An 18,962-nucleotide genomic window follows, 5' to 3' on the forward strand; every position below is an offset into this window, starting at 1 on the left:
CTATCGCTAGGAGGAAGGCACACCAAGCAACATTACATGAAGAGATCCTAAGGATGGAAGCCGTAATGGGGCAGGTCTATGCTAGGTTCCAGGCCGAGGTCCTCCAAGCTAGAGAGCAGATAACTGCTCCAGAGCCAACGACCCAAACTACGGAACCCACTGTTCCAGTGCCAATACCACCAACACTCCCACCTAGGACATGTCCACCGACAAAGGTTGCCGACCCTGAGCATACCATAGAGTGCAACGGGGCGGCCAAGCCCGCCACCGGGATACACCAGACTCAGGGAGGCATGGCGAACACTGAGACCAACAGCACAGGGCACAGCCAGCCGGACGGCGTCAATCATTCCCACAAGATAGCTGGACACGACAGCTGGGACCCCCCCAGAGGTCGGGACCAGCCATCTCAATTACCTATTCCCAGAATTCACCTCCTGGCCCTGCCCGGGCTCATGGAGACAACTCCAGCCAAGGTCTCCAGGGAGGCCAACAAGTCCGAGCAAGTGGAGCAAGTGGACATGCCTTTGCGGACGCCGAGGCAGGAGCCCCAGATGCTTCACGGGGCGGCCGTCTCCCTCATCGTCTCGCCGGCAATTTGCCCAGAGCAGACCTATTGTACCAAGAGAGCCTTTACGGAACCGAACCTTGGTCTAGGCGAGCAACCTTACCCCATCACCGCCCTGCAGCAGGAATCCCGCCCGAGGAATTTGCCCCTCCATCAGTTCGGGAGGATCCATCTTATCCTGCTCATACAGCACCTATGGAAATGGGAACCAGGCTGGGATAATCCAGTCCTACCTGAGACACTGCTGCAGGCCTGGGAAGAGTGGGGGGATGGACCACCTCTTCTCAGCCCAGATCGCTGGCCAAAGACACCCCGACTCCACACGGCCGCGGATAAGAGCGAGGAGTTGAAGCCAAGTTACGGTGGCCTCGGGTCGGCTCCCCCCAAGCCGGAGGAGTGTACGACCTTCGGTGCCCTCAGTGAGGATGCCACACCGGCGCTCCACGGGGCGGCCAACGAGGCACTAGGAGCAGAGGCCTCCCTCCAACGAGGGCAGACAAATGGCTTCCTCACCGACCCTACGCCGCTGAAGTTCCTCGACTGGAAACTCAAGCCACCAGAACCAGAGGCTCCTCACTACCGCAGTAGCTGGGTAGACCCCCGGCCCCTGAGCGGCTCCCGCGCTGACCTCACGCCGCTGAGTTTCCTCAACTGGAAACTCAAGCCCCCAGAGGCCACTACAGCTCACTACAGCAGTAGGATCCCACACACATCCTGGCCAACGAGGACGGTCACCAAATCTTGGCTCTTGTGATGTACGGGACTGGACAACGGCGCGCGGACCCGTGCCTACACCCGGCTGGTGGCCAGGCGGACCACAGCCCCCCTCACTCCCAGAATAATCAACCAAGCCCTGCCTATACCAGGTGGGACTGGAGGGCCATTCCGGCCATTTCTGGAAGAATACAGATTCCCCACAGGAATCTGGGAGCGGCTGTAGAAACGGTCCATAATGGCCCACCGTCAGGCCTGTTCTTGGGGCAGTCGATGCCTACCAGCCGGCGCGCCAACGACGTAATGATGATGACATCATCAACGATGACAATGATGTCATAGCATAGAGTTCACCTGTGAGGTCATCGGCGATGTCAGACATAACACCGATGATGTCATAGCTCCCTCGAACGTTGTGACATCACCAATGACGTGATGTCATACACCGGAATGCGACCATATACAGTAAACACAGTGTTCCGTGACGCTACACCACATCCGAGAGATTCCTGCTTGATTCCTTCGAGATTCCTTCGACTCCCATACTTCTTCAGGTATTCTTAATCCCTAATAATGTCAACCATTAGCACAACTAATCCCGGACCCGAATTGAACCCCTGCTGTCTTACAACCAGCCAGGCCCTGGTGACCAACTGCCTTAGGCTTCGTTCACACCGACGACCCAAGCCTTGCCTATGCCTTGCCTTTACCTACGCTTTTAAATAGGCGTCCGTTTTAGTCAACGAGGCTGTGTACACCGGGCGCCTGAGCGTGAACCCTGTGTGTACCCACGCCTTGCCTGTGCCTTGCCGATTTTATCGAATAGGCGAGAGTTCTATTTTCACGCCGACAAGGCGCGTGCAGGCAGGCTTTTCTGTCAAGCCATGAAAGAAAAACACGACAATATCCGTGGGAACTGGCAAAGTCAACTGAATTTCAAAATAAAATGCAGTTTCTACAACAGTATTGAGCAGAGAGAGAGAGCGAGAGAGAGATTGACGGGTGGCTATCACGTGGGGCTTTCTCCCTGTCGGCAAACAAATCTTCATGAGAGAGAATAGCGACCGAAGAAGCAAGATGGACAATGTTGTTGTGCCAGCACATATATATTCTTGCAAGATCACATCTCTAAAATGTCCGACTATAGTCAGACCTGGTTATACATATCCAGCATCAATAGAACATTAAATATATCAGATTTATTTTACCTAGAGGCTACCCATGACAATTCTGGACAACACGTGAAAAAATACAGTCGGGAGAGAGGAGAGGCGCTTGTGACTCGGCTCCAGGTTCGGCGTGCAAAAGGCGTGCGGTGTGATCACAAAAGCGTGTAACAGGTTCACGCCCAGCTCGGCGTAGGCGTGGGTTGAGGCAAGGCAAGGCGTAGCTTGTCTGTGTGAACTAAGCGTTACACCCAGACAGGTCAACAGTGGTAATTCAACCGCGTCCCAGGACCGACATGTCGGTCCCTATCTCCATCTCCGTGATTCTGATCGATCACAGCCCGTGAGCCTTCATACACGATCCAGCACACTTCACGAGGCAAGCCCAAAAGCTTTGCCCCCAGCGAGCACACTAGCTTCGCTACAGGAAGACATTCACATATTTTTGTAAATTTTGGTTATTTTGCAATTATTTTAATATAGACAGCAGGGGTACTGCGCTTCCAAGGGGGGAACAGAGTCGCAGAAGTGCCAGCCAGCAACTGAAGCAGGTCCGTGTAAAAAGCATTTAACACTGAAACATCACTATGGAGCTATCAAATAAAATAAATTATTTTTGGACACCCGACCCAGCGAAAACCACATGGGATAGTTTAATCTTCCCCGATTATGAAGCAAATAAGAAATGGCATTGGGACAAAGTAGCAAATAATTTCAGATCAAGTGGAGTTTATTCATCTCACCTCTACTTTTTTGAATCAAGAATTATTATTACACTTATTTATTTATTGAAATTCAGAGTCTGTACTGTTTGCATAGCTTATTTCAATGTAGTTTTTGTTTTTTCAATGAGGATTGAAAAAAGTGCCAAAGTAGCACATCTTTTTTTGGGGGCCGATCCGATACATGACACACACACACACACACACACACACACACACACACACACACACACACACACACACACACACACACACACACACACACACACACACACACACATGATGCATGCACACACATGCAAAAACATTGTATTTGGAACACTGAAAGCGCACCACATGTCAGCCTGAATGTAAATGAGGGATATAATTAAGAAATATTACATGAGAGGGTGCAGCCTACTTTACCGTGGTTATTGACGGTGATGCGGCAGCACCGAGGCTTTACCGAGGTCCGTACGTCCAGACGTGGGACAAGACATACTGTCAAGTTCAACTGTTATCTATCATTGTACCTGCATGGGATACTTGAACATTTGCTTATAGCCTACTCAGGGTCATCAGCCTCTGGGGCTTATAGCCTACTCAGGGTCATCAGCCTCTGCATGGGGCTTATATCCTACTCAAGATAATTAGCCATTAGAGCTGTAATTTTATGAAATTGCCAACTAAATTAATTCCTTCATGCACTGCAAGTCAATAGGGATGCTATCTTAAGGAATTAACGATACTACTCCTCCTATGATACTGCTTATCAATCCGGTACTTTAACGGTACTCTTATCGGTGCTTTTTATTTATAAGGGGGGAAAAACCTGAAACAAATATAGGGGCTGCTTGGTTGTTCTTTTTGTTCGTTTAAGAGGAGAGAAAAAAAGAAACAAATTAAGAACAGAAATGTCTTTATTTTCACATTACCAAACTGCAACAGCATTTTTCTTTGTCTTTTAAGAAAACACTTTAGACCAGGGGTGGGCAATTATTTTTCTTGGGGGGCCACATGAGAAACCCAGATTGTTGCCGGGGGCCAAACAAATATTGTCATGCTTAACCTCAAATTTTATCACTGGATTATATAATAGAAAACACACTGTGCACTTATTCTTCAGTATTTATGATATTGAAGATCACTCCAAACAGCCAATTTAGGTCATCTCATTGGATTTTTTTAGCTTCATAAGTAAAATGATGTGGTTTGTCTTCGACCTCTCAGGCCAGGCAGAACCATCATGAGGGCCGGTTCTGGCCATATAATGCCCAGGTCTGCTTTAGACTATGTCTGTGATTGTGATCAGCATTTTACATAAGAATTAAAATCTCCTTCTACCAACCTTTAACACTAATCTTCCACTGTAAAATGTGCAAGATAACGTTTGTGTAGCAATTATAAATAGGAAATCTATTTTCTTAATTTCTCCACTACCGATAAGGGAAGCATTAACGTTAAAGCTTTGATACCCATCCCTACAAGTCAGGTGAATAAGTAAAGTAAATGTGTCTCTCCTCCTCCATCAGCTCTGATCCCAGACTTACCTGGGTTGTTGGTCTTGATCACTGCTGGGTCCAGTTTGGTGATGATGTCCTCCTTGACACCAGAGAGCTGAAACACACACTCGTACTTCCCCCAGTCTTCAGGTTTGACTGATGAAACGTTCAGCTGAACGCTCGTCTGGAAGGTTCCATCGTGGTTGGGGAAGATCTTTCTCTGGTTCATGAGGTCCTGAAGCTTCTCTCCATCTTTCCTCCAGAACAACATGCCTCTGTCAGGGTAAAAACCTGTAGCGTGGCAGGTGACTGGAGAGGAGGGAGACTTCTGGAGGAGAGACACTGAGGGAAGCTCTGGAGAGAGAGAGGGGGGATGGGGTATGAGAAAGAGGGAGAGAGGGGAGGGGGCAGTGGGTGAGAGGAAAAGGGGTCGAGGGAGAGAGAGAAAACAGAGAAGGGAGAGAGCGATAGAAAGACAGAAAGATGGAGGATGGACAGGAGGTCATGTGACTCAGACAAATGGTGACAGCTAATGTGTTTCTTGCTGCCTTCAGTGGGCTCATATGAATATGTCATAAATCCACTTGACCGACCCCGTCATGTGGTATTCACAACTTGGTATGTGGATTCTTTCTGAAAGCTTTGAACCTGTCGAAGCTCACGACTTGTGACGTTTTCACAAATTGGCAGACACCATGGAGGTGGATGGAATGTAAATATATTGACATTTTAGCTGTATAGAGCTTTTCATAGTAATTTTATATTATTTCTGAGGAACATGTTGATATTCTCAACAGTCTCATCTTTTTCTCTCCGTCATTATGGATTATATTAGTTAGCCGCTCGCTAGCTAGTGTTAGATAAATTGTTAGCCTCGGTGGCTTCTAGTCAACTGCTCATCTTCACGACGTAACCACTTGAATGCCAAGCATGTTGTGTCCACGGCTTTCGGTCTCGTATTCATGGTAAATACTAGCCCACTTGAAGGCAGCATTAGTGAACCGACCAGCACGTTTGGTTGCCTTCAATATTCTCATGGAGTTCAAAACTGTCTGGTTGTACAAATGTTGGTATGGTAAACAAGCTGCGGCCAAATTTACCTCCAAGGAGGAACAAACTATGGAGCTATCAGAGAACACCATACAGTATAGAAACTACACTGCATGAGAAAACACAGGCTGGAACTAAATAGATACCATCTAAAACTAGATGTAGCCACATATACAAATACTGGTTACTAGGTTTTTTTGTAATTGTATTTGTATTATTGTATGTTGTAATCAGGGCGTCCTTAAAAAAGAAAGTTTGCTCTCAATGGGCCTCCCTGCATGAATAAAGGTTAAATAAATACCGTAATTCTTCCAATAAGCGCCTGACTCTAATTGCCGCCGGTCTTCCATTTCCCGCCGGGTCCAAATTGATTTAGCATAATAAGCGCCTGACTCATTTTGCTGCCGGGGCATTTATTAGAATAAATACGGTTTGTTTGTACTGTATGTTTTTGTGTTGACTAAATTCAGTCACTTACGGTAATGACGTTGTTTTGGAGGAAGTCAGGCGGAAGTTTCTCCTCCTGTCAGACAGTTTTATATTTTATTTATACATGCTGTAACCGACATGTTTCAAGTATGCATACCGCATTGTTTAATGGTACGGATTCCTGTAGGCAACGTGCTGGAGACGCTGTCTAACCAGGAGCAGTGGGCAACTTACGCTACGTAGCGTAATGTTACACTTCCCATTATACTGGACATGTAATGGAAACTTAGCGTCTACTATACCGGTATTTGGTAAGTCTGCTTATTTTGTCTAGTGCTGAGTAGTTGTTTGGTTAGCTTGGTAGCTACGTTAGCGTGCCTTCTACATTGCTTTGATGGGAGAGTTAATTGTTCATTCAGTTGTTTTCGTTCATTCCAGTCCGTTGTACAATACTAGGCATGTTCAAAACTGCCTGTACCTACCCTCTTGTGTGTACTAAGTACTATCTCACTGGTTTAAACTGCCTGTACCTACCCTCTTGTGTGTACTAAGTACTATCTCACTGGTTTAAATAAGCAATTTGACTTTCCATTTTTGCTGAGCAGGCATTTCTGTTCAAAAAATAATAATCGCCTGGCTCAATTATGTAAAAATGAAAATAACCGCCTGACTCTAATTGCCGCCTGTCTTCCTTTTACCGCCCGGGGTCCAAGTTGATTTAGCATAATAAGCGCCCGGGCTCTTATTGGCAGAATTACGGTAATAAAATAAAATAAAATAAATCATCTTCGTCGTTGTCAACATCATCATCAAGAACCTGCGTGGGTCTCATAGGACTTATCTTAATGAAAATAAAACAACTTATATATTTTATACTGAAACACACGTCATTTAACTTGAACAACCTGCATGGGTCTCATTAGTTGATTGTATATTACTATGCAATTGTATTGTTGAGAGTACCCAACTGGTCATAAACACAACAAAGAATCACCAAATCTCTATCAGCTGTGAGCCCAGTCTTACCTGGGTTGTTGGTCTTGATCACTGATGGGTCCAGTTTGGTGATGTTGTCCTCCTTGACACCAGAGAGCTGAAACACACACTCGTACTTCCCCCAGTCTTCAGGTTTGACTGATAAAACGTTCAGCTGAACGCTCGTCTGGAAGGTTCCATCATGGTTGGGGAGGATCTCTCCCTGGTCCATGAGGTCCTGAAGCTTCTCTCCATCTTTCATCCAGAACAACATGCCTCTGTCAGGGTAGAAGCCTGTAGCGTGGCAGCTGACTGGAGAGGAGGGAGACTTCTGGAGGAGAGACACAGAGGGAAGAACTGGAGAGAGAGAGGGAGGGGGAGAGAGAGAGAGAGAGAGAGAGAGAGGGTGACAGGTATGAGAAATATGAAGGTATTATTAGAGCAAATAATACCTTCAGTATTAAAAGTATGAAAGTGACTTTATAGTTGTAGAACATAGTCACACATCTGTATCAGTACATTTGTAAAGCATATTTCTCTGTGACTTCAGATCCACTGATACAGATGTGTGACTACGTTCTACAACTACAAAGTCACTGTCACAGGTGTGCAGTTACTTTGCTCCAAAAATGTCATAGAGAAAGAGAGAGAGAGAGAGAGATACAGATACAGGTGCAAACGAGGAAGAGGGAGAGAGAGAGAAAAGAGAGAGAGGAAGAGAGATAGAAAGACAAAGATGTGGGTGCGTGTGCGTGTGCGTGTGCGTGTGCGTGTGTGTCTGTGTCTGTATGTGTGTGTGTGTGTGTGTGTGTGTGTGTGTGTGTGTGTGTGTGTGTGTGTGTGTGTGTGTGTGTGTGTCTATATGCTGGTTCATATCCACCGTCATGTTTCTATAAACAGAAGAGACAGATTAACATTGTTGTGTCCCTCACGTCACTCTACCTGTTCTCTGCAGAGTGCTCTTCCCATAGGACACATACTTCTTCAGCCAATCAATGCAGGTCTTGGTGAAGTACTTCTGTAAATATTCTATGTAAGCTGTGTCCTTATTCCACCTCTCTTTCATGCTGACAGCCTGTGGTTTTGCATTAATCCATGTTGGTGTCTTCAGGTCCAACAGCAGCCAGTCTTCTCCATCATAACTATACTCACTAAAATCACTAATTTCTCCTGTCTCATCATCCCATTCACAGCCAGACATCCACTGGACGGTGTGGACACCTGAGAGAGAGAGAGAGAGAGAGAGAGAGAGAGAGAGAGAGAGAGAGAGAGAGAGAGAGAGAGAGAGAGAGAGAGAGAGAGAGAGAGAGAGGAAAACCCTCAGTATCAAACAGCTGAACACTGTTGATGGAGAAAGGTGGCCTATGATGTGAGAGAGACAGACAGAGAGTGGCAGAGACTGCTGTCAAACAGATCCCAACAGAGTCACTATCCTCTTTACCACTGAGACCAACACACAGTCTATCCACACAGTGTGTGTGTGTGTGTGTGTGTGTGTGTGTGTGTGTGTGTGTGTGTGTGTGTGTGTGTGTGTGTGTGTGTGTGTGTGAGAGAGAGAGAGAGAGAGAGTAATGGAGGCTACATATCTCTGCTAATTTACAACCAGGATAAAAGAAAATCAGCAGAATAACATAAACAAACCTCCAGTTTGGTTAAAGAGCTGCTTCACAATCTCCAGTTCAGCTTTGAAGATCCCCTGGCTCTTCAGACACTGCTCAGTGTTCCTCTCCCAGAACTGTGGATCATCTGCTGTTGCGTTGATCATCCAGTCCTGTTTGGGTTCTGCTCTCTTGGTGTTGCTGTCACAGTGAAACACCTGAACTCCATCAACAAACCAAACCTCCACATAGTCTGTGCTGTTTGTGACTCCAGAGGATGTAGTGCTGAGATACTTCAGGGAGTGAGTCACTGTGGGACAAACAGGGAAGAAACTCAGCTTTTGAGTTACATTTTTTAAATACATGTGTAACAACATATGACAGGTATGACCTGCCCATTAGATAATCAATGTCACTGAGCTACTGAGAGCATAATACAATACACAATAACAACTGTATTGCATTGTATATGTTAAATTGACCGAAATAAACTAAACTAAACTAATGCTGCCTGATGTTATTTGTTGACTTGACTGGTGGTTGAAGCAGAAACCTGTTAAAGAGTTCTCAAACACATTGCTATGTTTGCAGCCACACTTTGCTTTTTATGTCTGTTATTTTCTATAATTGTAACGTGTTCATGACTTGTAGGTGGTCAGTGCTCCACTCAGTGTCATTGTTGCAGCTACATTGATAAGGGAGAGAAGAACCCCACTGAGGTATATGTCCTTATTTGATATTGAACCTTGTGTCATATTTAGGGCATAGCCTACCAGACGACATGCTACCCGATGCTTGCCTTGTGTTGTGAGGGGTCAGGTGCAGTACATTAGAGGCAAATAAACATTGTTAATGGTATTTGTAGGGGAGTAGAGATAATATATATATATATATATATATATATATATATATATATATATATGGAGAGAGAAAGAGAGAGAGAGAGAGAGAGAGAGAGAGAGAGAGAGAGAGAGAGAGAGAGAGAGAGAATTTGTAGTTCGGTTGATGCAATAACATAGCCTTATTCTTACTATTTGTTTGATTGCCCTATATCCTTTTTTAATGCTGTTGGTTGGTTTCAGGCTCATTGCCGCGGGGAATCACTCTCTGTTGGTCCACTGGTGTGAGCAGGAGATAGCATCGGTGTTTAGTTTACTTTGGACTTTGGACTCACTAACGCGTGTAAATTGGTTTGCAGTGCACTGAGTTCTTTTCACGACTACTCCCTGGCCCTGGTGGTAGCAGAGTCGCATTGCTCCGGTGCGTCTGGGCCTTCCGCTCCCCATAGTTGATTTTAAACAATAGTACTTATCTTAATGAAAATAAAGCAACTTCTATATATTTTATACTGAAACATACGTCTCTGTTCGGTTCATTTACTTGAACAACCTGCGTGGGTCTCATTAGTTGATTGTATATTACTATGCAATTGTATTGTTGAGAGTACCCAACTGGTCACAAACACAACAAAGAATCACCAAATCTCTATCACTGAGCCCACTCTTACACAGGTTCCTCTTGATCACTGTTGGGTCCAGTTTGGTGATGATGTCCTCCTTGACACCAGAGAGCTGAAACACACACTCGTACTTCCCCCAGTCTTCAGGTTTGACTGATGAAACGTTCAGCTGAACGCTCGTCTGGAAGGTTCCATCGTGGTTGGGAAGGATCTCTCCCTGGTCCATGAGGTCCTGAAGCTTCTCTCCATCTTTCCTCCAGAACAACATGCCTCTGTCAGGGTAGAAGCCTGTAGCATGGCAGCTGACTGGAGAGGAGGGAGACTTCTGGAGGAGAGACACAGAGGGAAGAACTGGAGAGAGAGAGGGAGGTGCAAGGAGGGAGTGAGTGAAGGACAAATGTGGATAGTGACAGAAAAGGCAGCATCTTTGCATGTTTTGAGACTTTGAACCGATGCAGGTGATTAGAGAAATACGAGCGGATGTCCCACCTTTACGGGACATCCGGGACATCCCCCTACCATCACTCATTATTTTCCCTGAGCTTCTCTTTCTGTTTTGACCAAGTTTTCTGTGCTCGAATTACAGACGTTTAGACGGAAGCATTTACAAATTGTGAGAGCCACCGTCTGTTTTAAGAGACTAGCGTCCCGGTGGCTCACCAGAGCACGTACCACAAAGGCTTCTCACGGCCGACCGGGGTTCGAATACGACCTGTGGTCCTTTGCTGCATGTCATCCTCTCTCTTTCTCTTTCTCTTTCTCTCTCTCTCTCTCTCTCTCTCTCTCCCCCACCTTTTCTGTCTGCCTACTGTCCTAAGATGGTGGTCCCGGCCGCAAAAGTGTGCGATAACCTATTGTAGTTTTGTTGAGCCTTTTTGTTTGGTCCTGTCTCTGTGTATGTACGTGAACTCTTGAGGATGATCTTCACGGAGCCTTCACACAACCACATCAACTGAGCTGTCTGAAAGATGGAGATGTATCACCTGGGCTCTCACAACACAACAAGCCAGGTGAGCAACGTCCTTCAGTTGCAGTGTTGCACCGTTCAACAAGCTCATATTTTATATGGTGAGCTGAGCGCAGCCTTTTGCAAATCCATGAACGTACGGTGTCAAAATACAAAATAAACAAAATAAGCTCTGTTTTTTCATGCCAATAAAGCTCAGTGACTTGAAAGTGAAAGAGATACAAAGATACACATGTAACCCTGTGTGTGTGTGTGTGTGTGTGTGTGTGTGTGTGTGTGTGTGTGTGTGTGTGTGTGTGTGTGCGTGCGTGCGTGCGTGCGTGCGTGCGTGCGTGCGTGCGTGCGTGCGTGCGTGCGTGTGTGTGTGTGCTGGTTCATATTCACTGTCATGTTTCTGTACATTAGAAACAGAAGAGACAGATGAACATTGTTGTGTTGATGAAACTACATCAGGTCATGTGACTCTACCTGTTCTCTGCAGAGAGCTCTTCCCATAGGACACAAACCACTTCAGTTCATTAATGCAGGTCTGTGAAAAATACTTCTTCTTCTCTGCTAACCGAGCTGTGTTCTTATTCAAGCTCTCTGTGATGATGACAGCCTCTGGTTTAGCAGCGATATATGTCCATGTTGTCATGTTCAACACCGCCCAGTCTTCTCCATCATAGCCACACTGTTCAAACCCTTTAACTTCTCCTGTCTCATCATCCCATTCACAGCCATTAATCTGCTGGTAGGTGTGGACACCTGAGAGAGAGAGAGAGAGAGAGAGAGAGAGAGAGAGAGAGAGAGAGAGAGAGAGAGAGAAGGAAAACCCTCAGTATCAAACAGCTGAATGTTGATGGAGAAAGGTTGGCCTATGATGTGGGTGTGTGCATCTTGTGTGTGTGTGTGTGTGTGTGTGTGTGTGTGTGTGTGTGTGTGTGTGTGTGTGTGTGTGTGTGTGTGTGTGTGTGTGCATGCGTGTGCACACGTGTGCATGCACTGCACAGTATAACACTGAATGTAACACTGGCATCTGTGTGAATGTGTTCACCTTTGTTTTATAGTAGAGTTATTAGAATATACTGAAGTTTCGGGCTGGGCAATATGGACAAAATCAAATAACACAACATTTTTGACCAAATAGACCCCTTATACAGCTTGTCAACATTGAGCTGCGCGCGCATCGTGTAGGCAGAAAGCCGTCAGCTTTGCATTGACAGACAGCGAGAACTGGTGAAAGCCCCGCTGTCAGGACTGCTCTGTGCCCATCTGCAACACACAGTTATATTTTAGTTTTAAAATGCAGTTCTCGGCTTACTACCACAGCTTTTCGCCTAGTGATAAGCAATGTTATGCATCGAAATTAACGTTGTTTAATGGGATATGTCTAATGGCCCAATCCCACCGCAGCTAGTAGCGCGGTCCCGCTCCGCTCGACTCGACTTTTGGTCTCATCCCACCGGTATAAACCGGCCCAGCTCGGTTTGATTTGGGGCTGAGTGGTGCTACTTTTAGTACCTGCCTCGTCGGGGTTCTATTCTGCGAACCCGGGTTCATACGGTGACGTGAAAACATTGTAGACGACTGATTGGTCAGGCAGAATCGTGTTTTCTGTCTATCCTACTGACTGTCAATGCAGCGCTGCATACGAGTTTAGTGGGGGCTTACCTTCTCTTATATTATGTTATTTCCATCAGTCTTTTGTGTTGCTGCCTTCGGCGCTGGTGAAATAAAATCGATCTCCTTGCTCAGCTTTAACACGCGCTCCTCGGGAAGCCCTTTGTAGTTGCCTCCGCTAGGCCGCAGGCGAAGCCGCGGTCTTGCCTGGTGAGTTGCCGCTGGGGTTCTCCCCGTAGCGCCTCTCCCGTCCCCCGCGCAGTGCATGCATGTGAGTTTGAGTAACAACAAAGTGATATCCATTCTCCTAGCCGATTGTCACATTTGCCCATGTACACTGTAGGTCATTTAGAGGCACCAGTATTTCATAATCAGTTTAAAAGTTCCATGTATTGATTTCATTTTAACGTTATACTTATAGCCTACTTCGGCAATGGGCGGAGGGCAGATATGCGGTCCCATTTACGACCAGGTGTGGGCGGAGGCAAGTAAACTTGCTATGGAAACAGAGTCTATATCAAGTAGAGTCGAGTAATACCAGATAGAGTGGAGCTGTACTGTGCTGTTATATGTGGTGGAAATGAGCCATTACAGACCCACCCATACGCACTGGCGCTGTCAATTGGCCAAGCCTATGGCCAGCAATACATATCGTGCATTCCTTTATAACTGGGGATAGCGTAGATAATTATTATGTAACTTGCAAAGATATATTGTTATGTTGATAATGCACACAACTCAATAATGACATTATGTAACGTTACTTGGTCCGTTAACTAACCGAGCGATGTTGAGCAGCCTACAGTTTCAGGCAGCTTACCTGATTATGAAGAGCACTACAAAGTCGAACATTTTTAATGATGTCCTCGTTCCAATCAGTTCAACTCAATAATGACATTATTTAACGTTACTTGGTTGTTAACTAACCGAGCGATGTGGCTGCAGCCTACTACAGTTTACCTGATATGAAATGAGCGAGCACTGCAAAGTCGGGCATTTTTAACGATTTCCTCTTTCGGCTTGCAACCAAAGACACCTACGGTTAGCATTAAAAGCAGTATGAGTTGACAGGATTCGGTAAAACTTTAGTCCTTGCTTTGTAGATAGTGTAACAGACTGTTCAGTGTTGTGTTGTGTTCTATTGCGTGTGTGCGAGGCTGTGTATGTTCCCTCGAGTTGCGTAGAACAGGATATGTGGGGAGAATTAGGTGAATTATATCGTTACAGCCTGGCTCTATCGTTTATTATTTTATTAACTAAGTGTGAATAGGCGGACCCGAATACTCTCCTACAATAGCTTTCCGATTCTGGCATCCCACTGTACAACACGAAGACATATCTAGCTCGAATAGTTTTCGGGCGACTGGAAAACTACTTGACAGGGCTGCGCGGAGTCTGTCTTTCTGCCTCCGTCTTGCGCATCTGACGCTGTTTGTTGTCATTGTGACGTAGGCGTATAATTGGTCTATACCTCAATAACAATATTGTGACAATATTGGATGACTATTGGTGCTTTCACAACACATTTACACAATGAGGTTTTTGATCAATAATCATCAGTAATGTGGATATAATGACTGATTGGGTAAAGACAAATTTGTGATTTAGTTGTACCACTGTAGTGATGCTTATGCTGTACTGTATATATTATATGTTGTGTGTCATGTAAGCCCATGTGGGCTTTGACACAATGAATAAAACAAACCAATCAATAATATAACAGCTGGAAGAGTCTGGTAAGTTCATAAAATGACATCACTTTACTTTAAAGCAGGAAAAGACAACACTTATGCAGTATCGCCATATTACACTATCAAACTAAGATATATTTAGTCTCATATCACAATATTGATATAATATCAATGTATTGTATTGCCCAGCCCTGTGTGTGTGTGTGTGTGTGTGTGTGTGTGTGTGTGTGTGTGTGTGTGTGTGTGTGTTTGTGTGTGTGCGTGCGTGCGTGTGTGTGTGTGCATGCGTGCATGTGTGTGTGTGTGTGTGTGTGGAGGGGGGGGGGGGGGGTGGTGAGAGAGAGAGAGAATGCGTCTATGAAAGAGAGAGAGAGAGAGAGAGAGATCTGTGTGTGTTTGTCAGCGTGTGGGAGAGTCGAGACAGAGGGATTGTTTGTGTGCTTGTGTGCGCCGCACGTGCACGCATGCTACATCACACTGCTACTTTAGAACAATCCAGGAGTGAAAAGTGGAACATAAACAAACCTCCAGTTTGGTTAAAGCGCCGCTTTATGATCTCAATGTTGTTTTTGTAGCTCTGCTGGAGACTCAGACACCGTTCAGTTTGTCTCTTCCAGTACTGTGGATCATCTGCTGTTGCTTTGATCATCCAGTCCTGTTTGGGTTCTGCTCTCATGGTGTTGCTGCAGTGAAACACCTGAACTCCATCAACAAACCTAACCTCCACATACTCTGTGCTGTTTGTGACTCCAGAGGATCCAGTGTTGAGATACTTCAGAGAGTGAGTCACTGTGGGACAAACAGGGAAGAAACTCAGCTTTTGATTTACATTTCGAACACGTGCGCGCATGTACACTACACTATTAAACACAACAAAGAATTTCAATCTCAGTTCAATGAGACTAAGTAAATAAATATATAAATAAATAAATATATAAATAAATAGAAAAATACATACCGTACATAAAATAAATACAAATAAATAAATAAATAATAATAATAATAAAAAAACACGGTGCAGTCAAAAAGTAGCCTAAAGAATAGTTTTAATTAATTTAGTAAAGGGTTGGTATTCACACAGGGCTAATAAGGGACTTAAAATATACGAGAAAGGCAGCCCCGGCGCCATGAGCGGGCACTAGGTGGCAGTGCCCGCTCACTTCTCCACTGTGCCCGCCAACTTCCATGAGAGGGAATTTTGTAACAAGCAAAAATATATTTATTATCAGAAAGTTTTACTACCAACTTGAATCATTAGTTGAAAGGTTGACAGTTGATTTTGTCCTCAAAAACTGTTTTTTTCTTAACATCACAAATCATTTTAACAGTGACCCATAATTTGTTGTTTAATGCCATGCCAGAAACAATTTTTTTAGACATTTGTGGACATCTCATTATGAAACTCTACAGACCCAGTTTGCTATTTTGTTGCTGTGGCACAGTGTGGACAAATTTTCAGGTGGGCTATAATGATTTTTTTTTTTAACAAATCATTGTACCTGCATGGGATACTTGAACATTTGCTTATATTGGGGAGGCTTATATCCTACCCAAGCTCATTAGCATCTGTGGCTTACTAACATTATCCACCTTATTTCTAGCTTTCATGATGCCTTCCGTGAAATATGGGTGCTTCTTCCGGTGTAAACCTCCCAACCCCCCAACCCCCCCCTATTACTGGTCTCTCTCCATCTCCCTGTGTTCAGTTATGTTATGTTTATAAGTCCTTATTACTGGTCTCTCTCAATCTCCATGTGTTCAGTTCAGTTATGTTTATAAGCCATTATTACTGGTCTCTCTCCATCTCCCTGTGTTCAGTTCAGTTATGTTTATAACACCTTATTACTAGTCTCTCTCCATCTGCCTGTGTTCAGTTATGTTATGTTTATAGCACCTTATTACTAGTCTCTCTCCATCTGCCTGTGTTCAGTTCAGTTATGTTTATAACCCCTTATTACTGGTCTCTCTCCATCTCCCTGTCTTCAGTTCAGTTATGTTTATAACCCCTTATTACTAGTCTTTCTCTATCTGCCTGTGTTCAGTTATGTTATGTTTATAGCACCTTATTACTAGTCTTTCTCTATCTGCCTGTGTTCAGTTCAGTTATGTTTATAGCACCTTATAACACAAGCATGTCTCAAAGGGATTTATATAGAATCATGACAGTATACTAAGTACATATCTACACCCAACATAGGTTACATACCTCACATACTGCACAGGTACTACACATTTGACTAGATTACATTAAGATACTACACAAACACAGAATATCTTTGTTCTGTGGGAGGAAACCGGAGCACCCAGATGAAACCCACACAAACAGGGAGAGAACACGTTAACTCCACAGAGAGAGAGGACCTGGGTGGATTCAAACCCACAACCTTTCTGCGAGGCGACAGTGCTAACCACTGAGCCGCTCTGCCACACTGTGTGCGTGCGTGTGTGTGCGTGTGTGTGCATGTCTGTGTGTGCGCATGTGCGCGTGCTTGAGCGTGTGCACGTGCGTGCGTGTGTGCGTGCGTGCGTGCGTGCGTGCGTGTGTGTGTGTCTTTAATTGCAGGGTTGGAGTCAGGTGTGTGGGAGTCAGACATCAGCTGCCATCTATCATCTAATCATCTGCTCGCTTCATATAGACGGTTCTCACAGAATCCTGTTGCTAGGGAACAGTTTGGAACCTTTCTTATGTCCTGTCACTTATTTTATTAGCAAACACTGCAACAGGAAGTCAGCTGTTGTTGAGTTGAAACCGACTATACCCGGCTCATACTCAAAGACTCAGCTCATAGTCAGTCACACTCCATTTTCAGTATATCTGACTCTGTCCTTTATTTGACCACATTATTGATACCCGGCTCATACTCAAAGAACCTCAGCCCAGACTCCTGCTCGAGTCCTGCCTCCAGCACTCGCCTGCCTGCCTCCTGCCCTGGACCAGCTCATCAGCCTGTCTGCCAAGCCACCTCCCTCTCTGCCCTCTGCCTCAGTCTGCCCAGCCTGGCCTAAAGACTTCCAGCTCCCCTTTCCCCTGTTCCAATAAATTAACTTTCAAACTGTCCTGCTGTCTCAGTCTGTGTCTCTGTGTCCTAACATTGTGTTTATTTTGATGATTCAAAAAAGAAAAGAAAAGAAAAGGTCTAAAATGGTGGTAAGAGCCAAGAGGACACACATTGTCATATGAAATACAGTAATATATGAGTGATGTGAGTCAAGAGTGTGATCATCTCTCAAAACATCAACAGGCAGAAAAAGTTTTTACGTGGCTGCACGACAAATTTCCCCTCGGGGGACAATAACGTTTACTTGAACTTGAATATCTTCACATCCATAATCAATTTAACTTAGCAATACTAGGCTCAAATGTATTCATGTAGAGATGTGAATATAATTCATCTTAACGTGACATCAGCCTACTAATCAAACTGCAGTGATAACAACATGTTTATAGGAAAGATTTTAGATGTGATCTTACCTGGAGATGCATCGTGACACAAAAGGAGCAACAACAAAATTAACACCTTCATCTTAGAAGCAGACTTGTAAAGAATGACAAAGTGTCTGCCGACTGATTCAGTCAGCAGTCAGCCTCACAATCAAGAGCCCAGTCCTAGCCAATAGGAATTCAGAAAAGACAGTGACGTCATGGGTTATGCTTTAGATAAAAAATACCCGTTCTTATCTGATTCACCCAATGCCTGGCAGTGAGTCAGCCTGATTCCAACTTGGTTCTTCTCCCCTAGTTAAGTTAGACCCTTAAACACCCCTAGAACAGGGGTTCCCAAACGTTTTGGGCTTGTGACTCCACTTTGACATCTTAAAAATCTAGGGACCCCACACATTCAAATGTCGGTACATCGGTAATTATCATCAGTGACATCATGTAACATGTAAGTTACAGTATGCAGACTTTTCCCTCAGAATTCTGACTTCAATCTGAGAATTCTGACTTCAATCTGAAAATGCTGACATCGAAGTCGAGCTGAAATGAAAAAAATATTTTTAAACTATTTTAGATCACATCCCTGGTCATAGGGTCAAACAGTGCACCCCCCAAAATCTCAAAAATTTAATTTCTTTGGTTTTTCACGTCAAAAGTGACCCAGCATGTCTTCATTCATATTGATGCTGTAATATCTACAGTATGCTGATGTCAGGTAGTACTACTGTATCACATTTCAAACCAATTTCAACCAATATCATAACATGACAGCTGTCAATCAATCTTCATGGTTAGGAGAAAAACTCAGAGCAGACAACATGGCTGCCTATGGGCAGACTTTTCAGCCCATAAATCTGAATATACTGTACTGGGGCAATAAGTATGTAACATACAACAAAATATGAACTATAATGTCTTAATTTAATGTTGAATGCAAAGGACATGTAACTGGCTCGTTAACTCGCATTCCAGGAATATCGTTATTTAGCGTGGCTCATCACAGCTTTAAAGCAGGCAGCCAGCACTCTGCTTCAGGCAGAAGGAGGCTGTGTGACAGAGGGGGGCCAGCCACCCAGGCCTCTGCTCTGGCGCTGCCTGGGT

At 44.7% G+C, this 18,962-nt stretch overlaps 1 protein-coding gene across 1 annotated transcript; it reads right to left on the reverse strand.

The window, feature by feature from the left end:
- LOC310784877 (class I histocompatibility antigen, F10 alpha chain-like) lies at nt 1-17,906 on the reverse strand (the record flags this gene model as incomplete). Its single annotated transcript, XM_083645912.1, has 5 exons — nt 1-6; nt 4,830-5,005; nt 8,048-8,326; nt 14,948-14,999; nt 17,895-17,906. The coding sequence occupies 5 exons, from the start codon at nt 17,904-17,906 to the stop codon at nt 1-3; spliced, it is 525 nt and encodes a 174-aa protein (XP_083502038.1).
- Nucleotides 17,907-18,962: the final 1,056 nt, after the last annotated feature.

The sequence above is a fragment of the Poromitra crassiceps genome (assembly GCF_964638095.1).
Source record: "Poromitra crassiceps genome assembly, chromosome: 11".
Taxonomy (NCBI): domain Eukaryota; kingdom Metazoa; phylum Chordata; class Actinopteri; order Beryciformes; family Melamphaidae; genus Poromitra; species Poromitra crassiceps.